The sequence below is a fragment of the Apium graveolens genome, chromosome 10 (genome assembly GCF_009905375.1).
Source record: "Apium graveolens cultivar Ventura chromosome 10, ASM990537v1, whole genome shotgun sequence".
NCBI classification, from domain to species: domain Eukaryota; kingdom Viridiplantae; phylum Streptophyta; class Magnoliopsida; order Apiales; family Apiaceae; genus Apium; species Apium graveolens.
Window position 1 is genome coordinate 92,366 of NC_133656.1, and position 9,900 is coordinate 102,265.

The following is a 9,900-nucleotide window of genomic DNA, read 5'->3' on the forward strand; positions in this document are numbered from 1 at the left end:
CATTTTATACCAAAATTATATGCCATTACACCATAAAAGGGTTTCTGAATAGATTTACATTTGTTTGTCATTATTACAATTGATAAAGATACATAAGTCTGGTACATCAAAAGTTGAAAGCCTAGCCTATTGGTAGTTCCTACCTCAGCTACAGCGACATCAACGCCTATAGGAAACTGCGGAACGTTTCCTATCCACTCGCGAATTGGGAGCTTGGTCCTGTTCATCTTTTCTATCTGTTATTGTGTGATGAAAGAAGAAAGCAAGGGTGAGTAGCAAGCCCACCAAAATAATATGTATAATGATTAACAATATATGAGCCTTCTCATAGTACTCATGAAAGTCTTGGTCAAAAGAAATGGACCAAGTTTGATATCTTAATGCGATGAAGTCGCAAAATATTCAGTATATATACATATATACTTTTCAAAATCTTGGAAGTCCTCTTCCATGCATAATATACACAGAGTTCCAGTTTATAACTGTATAAAACTATCATTGCAAGGTGATCTCCTATATCTAACCTTGTCTCAACGTTTTTCTGAAAATCTTTGACATGCATAAGATAATCATTTGCTGGATATAAGTTTAAAAGATGAAGTTACAAGATACTCCAATATACTTATATCTTTTCCAAATACTACTTGAACTACCACCGTTCAAGTTATAATTAGTTTTAAAAGTTCATCACATAGATGAGACTACAAGTCAAGATTTGAATAGATTCAATCTTTGAACATCATTATAAATAATGAAGTTACGAGATACATCATTAAGTCCCGATATATATACACCTATATATATATATACATTTCATACACTCCTTGAAAACCCCTGTTATGAAAATTATAAACAGAGTTGCAATATCCAATGAATTTGGAAAGGAGAAAACCTTGGCATAAACCTGATATCTTGCTGATCAGGAAAATATACCAATAAGTAACCTTTTCTACTAGTAGATGGATGAATCCCCCACCGGTCATCACCCTGGCCACATAAGGACCTTGTGCTGGACCGCCACCCGGCCTCTTACGCGTTGATGGACTGCCACCCAGCCACTTACACTTTGATAGACCGTACCCTGGCCTGTCGCTTATGCCGACTCAATTAGATGGACTTACTTCCCGAACGTTGGGCAAGTAATCAAATTGTTTTCTCAAAACAGCAACCACGTTGCGAATGTAAAATACACCACAGAGCTGGATCCCCCAGGTTTTGAGCGAGTATTTAAATCCCCTTTGAAAGGAAGATCTTAAATATAAAAAAATGAGTTTTGGGGTCCACTCTAACTTTAAAAATCATTTTGAAGACTCGAAAACATTTTTAAGAATGTTTGGAGTACTGCTGATTTATTAAAATAAATCAGTCCCGATATATTAGAAATATCTGAATATTATTATTTAAATAATATTCTCATAAAGATAATCCCTATAAAAATATTCGAAGTAGTAGTTTTAAAACTCATACTTGAAATGAATATTAAATAACAAAAGATATACTTATACGAAAGTACTATCTTTTGTTTGAATAATCGAAAATAATTTTGATTATCGAAACATTATTCTTTAATAAAATAAAGAATATTATTAAATATAAGCGGAGTCATAATACCTCGAATGAATATTATAAATAATATTCATTAAATAAAATACACGGAGTCATACATCCTCAAATGAATATCCAATTAATAATCATTAAATAGAATAAACAGAGTCATAAGTCCTCGAATGAATATTCAAATAATATTCATTTAATAAATAAAGTTATCGAATAAACCTTATTCGATCAATAGTTTTGAAAACTATATCCCTATATATATAAATATATATATATATATAACATACGCGGGAAAATCGACTCCCAGTTTAGAAATATGTTCACCTTTGGGTCCCCTATACTAAGGGTATACGAAACTACTGCTTATCTCTAGCATATGTATTATGCAACTATAAGCATTGAAATCAACAGATAGATAACCAGATTACAAAACAGACATGCATATATACCATATCAGAATGCTCCAATATATCGCAAAATTTGCTAATAACAATCATGCACTTATCACAAGATAATGCATATACATATATTTACATCACAACAACAGTATAACGGGTAGAAAACTTGCCTGAGAGCTCCCGGATAGACTTAAGCTTAGAGTGGGTCCGATAACCTATGAACAACAACATAAGTCGGAATTAAACCCCGGTCGCTTAAGAAACTAGACTTTAACCATTTAGAGTCCTAACGTTCGCTTTCGCGCTTAATGATTCACTTAAGTTACTCGAGTACTCTCGGCTCCACCATTTTTAATAAATTAACCATTAAGGGTTTTAAGGCGATTCTTTCGCGAGTACCTTACCAACTGCCTAATCCACTTAACATAATTGTTTCATACCCCAATTAGTCATTTAAGGTCTTTAACCTATGTTTCAAAGTAAGGCGAGGGGTAATGGTTCGGTCGCGAAACGCCGTTACTTAAAACGGTCGTTTCTCCTAAACCGTACATCGGATTCAAGCGTACCACATATCAAAACGAAGCTCGTAACATGAACTATCTAAACATGGCAATGGTAAAAACCTAACAGTGAGTTCAAACCATTTAAACCAATCCTAAATCATACCATGAATCATCAAGAACAACTAGTGTTAATCTTAACTCCCAAAATCAACAAAAACACTTAACAACTAAGATCTCAACATGACAAAACAACTACTACACTTAACCTATCCTTCCATCATCATAATCATTTATACCAAACAACTTAATGCTAAGATAATTTAGAGTTATACCTTCCTTGAAGCTTTTAATCAATTAAAGATCCTTGGAATGCCCATGGAAGCCTTGATCTATGCTTAAGCTACCTTGAACTTTCAAAAAACATCAAGAAAACCAAAGTTATTTCTTGAAAGTTACTATTCACCATCTTCTTCCTTGATTTATTGGAAGAGATTGTGAAGGAATTAGAAGCTTAAACTTATAGGACATCCATATCTATGTACAAGGAACCTTAGATAATTACCTCACTAATTAACAAGGCTTGGATCTTGAATTTTGGAATTTTCTTCTTTGAAAAAGAAGAAAAGCCGAGAGCTCTTCTTGAAAATGGAAGAGTTTTGTGTTTTTTGATTTGTTTGCTTGGTTGCTAGCTTTTGGTTTTGATTAATTACCTTTTTACCCATGAAAAATTGTGTGGTTATTAATCAACCACACCTCCTCCCCTTATGTCATGCTTATGTCACCTTTCCTATGTCATCTTGTTACACTTGTCTTCCTCTTGTTGGTGTGATGACATCATCATCCACTAACCCCTTGATTAACTCCTAATTACTTGGCTAATGACCGCTGATATGTTATACGGTTCGCTTAACTTTCGTTCTCGTTTATCGTTTGAGGGATCATACCCGGGATCTTATTACTTGGGTTCCCTTAACCTTTCTCCATACATTATATTCCTTTTATGATCCTCTATTAAAATCCTTGAATTTAAATCATTTTTATCCTGTTACCTTATACTCAATTCTTTCGATATCTGGTGGATTTTCGGGAAAAATTAAAGTGTTCGGATTTAGATTCTGACGATCTTTACATACACTTATATACCATATAGAGTACTAATAATATCTCAGAAGATCAATAAAAGAACCCCTAAATAGTATGGAATGAAAAGTTTTTTTATTCAGCATAATCAGCAAAATCAGTATTCATAAGGGTTTCAAAAAGTCCAAAATTTTTGGGGTTATTACAAGGTTTATGTAAGTAATGTAAAGGCTGCTGTGTGTGTGTGGATGTGTATATGTGATGGCTGCTGTGTGTTTTTGAGTGTATGAGTGTGCAAGAGAATATTTTCCAACCCCTAAACCCTTCAGCCTTGGGGGTATATATAACCCCAAGGTAGGATTTAGGGGTAGTTACCTCTTTATCTGGGCCGTTAGATTTTGGGGGCGGAGAATGCCTGGCTTGGGGGGATGGCTTACACGTGTCCAGGGGAGGACCACCTTCAGAGTGTCCAAATGGCCTCTGACACGCGTCGTGCTTGTCTGGTGTGTTGGTTGTTGATAGTTGTCAAAGTCACGTGCCCACGTACCCTTGCTTGGCGGGTTGTGGGATGCGCATGTTCGTGCTAGGAACCCCCCGTCATGGTGGCTTGAGTCCTGATCTGGATCCGGGTAGGCATTAGGTCCGGATTCCGGGTTGGATCCGGATCCGGGTAATGGGATGGGCCTGGGTCAGGTCTCTCCGTTTGATTGTTCTGGGAGAGGGGGGTCTCGGTTCATCGATCGAGCCTGGTATCCTTTAGATCCAGGTTGAATCCTAGTCGGGTCTCTTATACCCTATCAGTGCGTATGGTATGCTGTGAGAATGAAGAATAGCAGTAAAAATTAAGAACAGCTCAAATATTTTGCTTTCTCTTGTAGAATAAAAAATACAACACAAATTGGACGCACAATTATTTATACACACATACACATGGTAGACAGCAAAGACAAGAGGAGGAAATACGCAATAATGCCCAAATTCTAATTCTGTAACATTAATCATACAACAATGTTGTTCCGGATGTGCCTAAGAAGCACTGGGATGACAACATCCGGTGAGCTCAACTGCGGTAAATGACCATCAGTCGACATAACCTCCACGATCGACTCACCACCAATGTTTCGGTGAAGGTATTCCGAGACCACCACAGGCACGGCCAGGTCTTTCATGCTCTGAATTATATGGCAAGGCACCGTTACGTGGCACAACAAATGTCTCATGTCGCTCATAAATATGATCTTTGCCACACTCAAAGCTATGTCTGGTCTCATGTTGAACAGAGTCCTACTGAATTCCTGAACAGCAACCGAGTCCATATCACCGCCCACAGCTAGTGGTGCAAATCCAGCACACCATGCCTTGAAATTTGATTGCATTGCTTCAAATAGTTGATCCAGATCCTCTTGTTCAAATCCACCGAAGTAGTCCACGTCATTCAAGTATCTATATATACAGCAAAAAAAAATAAAAAATCCTCCATATCAAATGCACTTGGGACGATATATATACCACGGCTAATACTATATTTTCCAGAAAATGCCATTTGCGATAGCTGAGTTCAAAATTATGCACAACTTATGTATTTGAACGCACTTCTTAAGAAATAGTATATAAGAAATAGTTGCTCAAATCAAATACTCAAATGTATAAGAAATAGTTGCTCAAATCAAATACTCAAATGTAAATTGGATAAAAAGATGTTTCGAAATTATGATATAATTTCAAAAATAAGATCAAATGAGAACTGCCAGATGGTGTTACAAGTGTTAGTTTTACGGGTAATGCTATAAATAGTATACGAAAGTATAGTCACGCCTAACAAAATGCACTTTATTAGTTACTCCCTCTGTCCCATTAATTTATATACATTACTTTTTGGCACGCTTTTCAATACTTATTTAAAACATAATTTCATAATATTTTTTAAAAAAAAAATTTTCTGAATTAAAGTTTCATGTTTAAACTTTTATTCAAAAATTTTTTTTTGAAAAAAACATTACGGAACTATATTTTATAAAGACCTCGAAATGCGTGCAAATAGTAAACGTATAATAATTAATGGGACGGAGGGAGTATATTATTCAACCGTAATTTTGATGACTCCGCCCCATGAACATTGTTAACATAAAAAAGTTAATCTGATTACCTCGGTCAATGTTTGTTGTTTTGCGAAAGAATGTTAAAAATAATAATTTTTTTGTGTAAATGGCTGAAAATATCCATTCTGAAAGTGGATGGCTGAAAATACCGTTTTGGATGCGTATTTGTCATTTGGGTATCCTGTTTTGTACTAGATACACATTTGTCAAATGAGTATCCAATTTATTTTTTTATTTTTTAAAAAATACACATTTGGCAAATGCGTATCTTAATGGAAATATCCAAACTACAAATGCGTATTTTTAGTAATTTTTTTAGATACCTAATTCTTAAATGCGTATTACACTTATCCAATTACAAAATGGGTAATAAAACGGTATTTTTAGTCATATATTTTGAAAATGGGTATTTTCAGCCATTGCACCTGCAAAACATCACCCATGTTTTGTTACAATTGATATGATCGGCAATTTGATTCTTCCTAATCTTTATTTAAAAGGTCCAATTGTATTTTACATTTAATAATTAAATAAAGAGTCACGGAAAAGTACCAATTACATTCGTGGTTGAAACGGCTCCAACAAACATAGGCACAGCCAAAGTACAACGATGTAAGGGGAGAGAGAGATGTGGAGAGAGAGAGTAATAATAATAATAAAAAAAAAGAATAGTTAACAGACAGAGACACAGACAGACCTGGGAGAGCCGGAGAGAAGAATGAGCTTGGAAAAGAGATCAGGACGAGTAATGGAGGCAATGGAACCAATCATAGCAGAAACAGAATGACCAACATAAATACAAGACTGGACTTGTAACTCGGTCAAAATAGCAATAACATCAAAAGCATAACCCTCCAGAGTAGCATAACGATCAAAATCGAAATAATCAGGATTAGTAGTACCAGCACCCATGTTGTCAAAAAGTATAACACGATAATCATCAACTAAATGAGGCACCAAGTGCTTCCAAACTGACTGGTCCGTACCAAACCCATGAGCTAAAACTATTGTTTGTGAGCCTGAGCCTGAGCCTGTGCCTGAGCCTGAGCCTGAGCCTGAACCAACTATTTTCACGTTGTGTGCAGCTTCAACTATTCCCATCCCTCTCTCCTCTTCTCTTCCTTTTTTGTGTTTGTGTTTGTGTTTGTGGGTGTGAATTACATACAACTACAACTATCTATATTGTTTGTTAGGTACCTCATTATTATTGTTTTATTGCTTTCTTCTTATGCTTTTTACTACTACTATTATTTATTTATTTTAATAATAACAAACTACCAATGTCCTGACAGTGAAAGCTGGGATGACGATACCCATTCATATCTTCTAGATTCTTTTTTTGTTTTCAGCAATATATTTAAGGTTATGCAGTTGTTCTGCCCGGAGGGTTCACTGTTATTAATAAGTGTTGGACCGTTAAAATAAGTCTAAATTATAAAAGTTTGTATTTATTGTGTGTTCATAAATACATCAAAGAAAAATCATTTGTTATTTATTTTTATTTAACATTTAAATCTACTTGAAATTTAATTTTAACTTTTTTATTCAAAAATTTAAGTGCGCCTTAAGAACAAATTATTATTTTTTTTCGTAGTTAACTCACAGTCGCTACACCCACCGGGTAAACCCTATGAGCTCACGCAATAGCCTGCATAATCATAAATTCCATTCCCGTGGGATTCGAACCTGTAAACAAGAGTATAGTCATCCCCTCTTTAACCAACTGAGCTAACACTTGAGGGCGCCTTAAGAACAATTTTAAAAAGTTTCCAATTGTGTTTGACATGCCTGCTAATTTTTACTTATAAGCAGTGTTCTAAAAATCGGCCGATTAACCGATTACTCGGCCGATTAATCAAAGTTCGGACGGCTCCCGTCTCAACTAATCGTTAATCGGGTCGAAGTACAGTTTTTTAGAAAATCGGTCAAAAGTGTGGCAGTTTGGGAAAAATCGGTCGAATCGGGTCAAAAATCAGTCGAATCGGTCAAAGTTTGAAATTATTAAAAAAATATTTTTTCAAAGAAAAATTAAAGTTTTTTGAAAATAATAAATAACATTTAACATTTAATAATAGTAATATTAATATAATAATATATTGACTCTTTTACATACGGAAACAATCTTATATTCTTATACTCCTAAATCCTCTACACAAATCCCTAATTGAATTACTCTCAAATCCCAACAATTAACTCGCTTGCTTGATAGATTAACAATACTAAGGTATTCTAAATTTATTCAACAATGATTACATCTTTAATATTTGTATTGTTTGTTCTACCCTCACTCAATTTATTTTAAATCTTAAGGTTTGAACTAATAGGTAGTAATTTTCTGACTACCAAGAAGTGACCAGTGAGTAATCAGTAGTAGTTAATCTATCTATAATATAAATCCTGAATCCAAATTCCCATTTTTTTACACCCCACGCCCCAACTCTTTTACCTAATTTACACATAATGCCACTAAACAATTAACCTATCACACATTATAATTACAATTTTCCTAGTACCCTTCAACCAAACTGAAGGAGACCCGCACGTGTTTAACCCATGAATGTTTTAAAGCTAAAGCCTTAAAACCTGGATGCTTTTCACTTTTGTGTACGTAAAGTGTAAAAGTTAATTTTGCTATCACCCATCTGAGTATTGAAACAATTCAAATTTAACTTTCAAAATTCAAAGCACAGTAATTTAGAAGACCATCATTCTTCATTTTCATCTCCAGATTATAAGTTATGAAAGAGGTGCGTAATTATAATCACTTGAAACTGGATAACTTCACTTCCTTCGTTTCCGATCTTGGTAAGTTTTATACCCCAGTTTTCGTAAATTCCGTTTCTCTGAATTAATTATCCTTACATCCTTAAATTTCTAATAAAAATTCTTTTTGCAGGTACTAGCAGGAAGAAATTGCTGAAGACCGGTGTTAGTAACAAAGAGAATGAGTTTAAATTTAGTTTAAATGGAGGTAAACCCATGTTCCCCAATTTAATGTATGATCTTTATTTTAACTAGATCTTTTTTACTCCCGCTTTGTCTTTTTTAGATCTTCAATAGTCCACATATTTGATAATGTTCTTTTTTAGATGTACTACATAGCTCTGCACAGCTTTATTCATCTACTACCACCTGTCCACTACAAGAGAGAAGAAATTCCAGAGAAGCACTGAGTGAAATTCAAAATTTATGTGGTCCAGGTGGTAAAAATGACAACAACAATCGTGCTAATTATCCAAGTACTCAGACAACAGGTACCTCTTCTATCCTATTTTCATGAGCAGCTTTAAATTTACCATGACAAGTTTGTCATACTTAATTGTTTGTAGATAATTGGATGTCTCAATTGTTAGGGAATGTATCAAAAAGCCAGGAAAATTCAATATATACACCTTCTCCCGGAAATAATGAAAATATTTATGGGCGGTCCCCATTGAGTGGAACTTCTTCGAATATTAATCCATCTTCTTCCCTAACAAAGAAGCCACCTAATTACAATCTATCTCTGCCGATTCCTTCTATACCCCTTTCGACATCTTTAAATACCAAGGATGCGGTGTTTAACAGAGCAGGTATATTTAGGTTCTACAATCCTATTTAGATACTTCATTCATTTTATGATACAGGAATTGTAATCGCACTATAAATTTTGACAGATACTGATTTAAAGAAGAAGCATTTAACTTCCAAAAAGAATCCCCGAACAACATTCGATCTTTCGTCATTATCGCCGTCATTTACATCCCAAGACAACTATGGTGATACACCAGGTCTTTATATTATCAATTTGTCAAATTATTACAGACAGTATTTGTCATTATCTTATATTTCCTTATAATCCTCTTTCCATTGTTACTTACTCTTTTGGAACTAATAATAATGTTCTACATATTAGAGATGACATGAAGTTTCCTTATTTTACCTACACTGTTCCATGCAGCTACATTTCATCCAAACTATACCCCTTAACTGTGAGGACCAAACCGGTGTATTGCAAATTTTGCTCAATAACAATGCAGGTCAGAAATGCTACAAGAAAGATGTTTAAGATCTAATTGAGGTGACATTATAACCTAACTATTTCATTTTTCTATAACCCCTGGTAAATATATGCATTCTTATACTTCTCGCCAACTATTTTCAAGGTTTTAATAATGTTGCTTTAACGAGTAGTTATTATCTTACTTACCTTTAGGAGGTAGCAAAGGATGTTAAAGACCCTCTGAGAGAGATTGAAAGTAAAGACTTTATCATGAAGCTGTT

The 9,900-nt window shown here is 34.5% G+C and overlaps 1 protein-coding gene across 1 annotated transcript; it reads right to left on the reverse strand.

Annotated features, from left to right (window-relative positions):
• Positions 1-4,380: 4,380 nt before the first annotated feature.
• LOC141692694 (karrikin insensitive 2 receptor CA-like) lies at positions 4,381-6,851 on the reverse strand. The gene is made up of 2 exons (XM_074497609.1): positions 6,335-6,851; positions 4,381-4,981 (listed from the first exon to the last, which is right to left on the reverse strand). The coding sequence occupies exons 1-2, from the start codon at positions 6,736-6,738 to the stop codon at positions 4,537-4,539; spliced, it is 849 nt and encodes a 282-aa protein (XP_074353710.1). The 5' UTR covers positions 6,739-6,851; the 3' UTR covers positions 4,381-4,536.
• Positions 6,852-9,900: the final 3,049 nt, after the last annotated feature.

What these genes read in the sequence shown, in the direction of transcription:
- LOC141692694 (XM_074497609.1), bottom strand. Translation starts at nt 6,738, where the DNA reads ATGGGAATAGTTGAAGCTGCACACAACGTGAAAATAGTTGGTTCAGGC. An exon ending in CTTCTCTCCGGCTCTCCCAG is followed by an intron (nt 4,982 to 6,334) that starts GTCTGTCTGTGT and finishes CTGTATATATAG; the next exon opens with ATACTTGAATGACGTGGACT.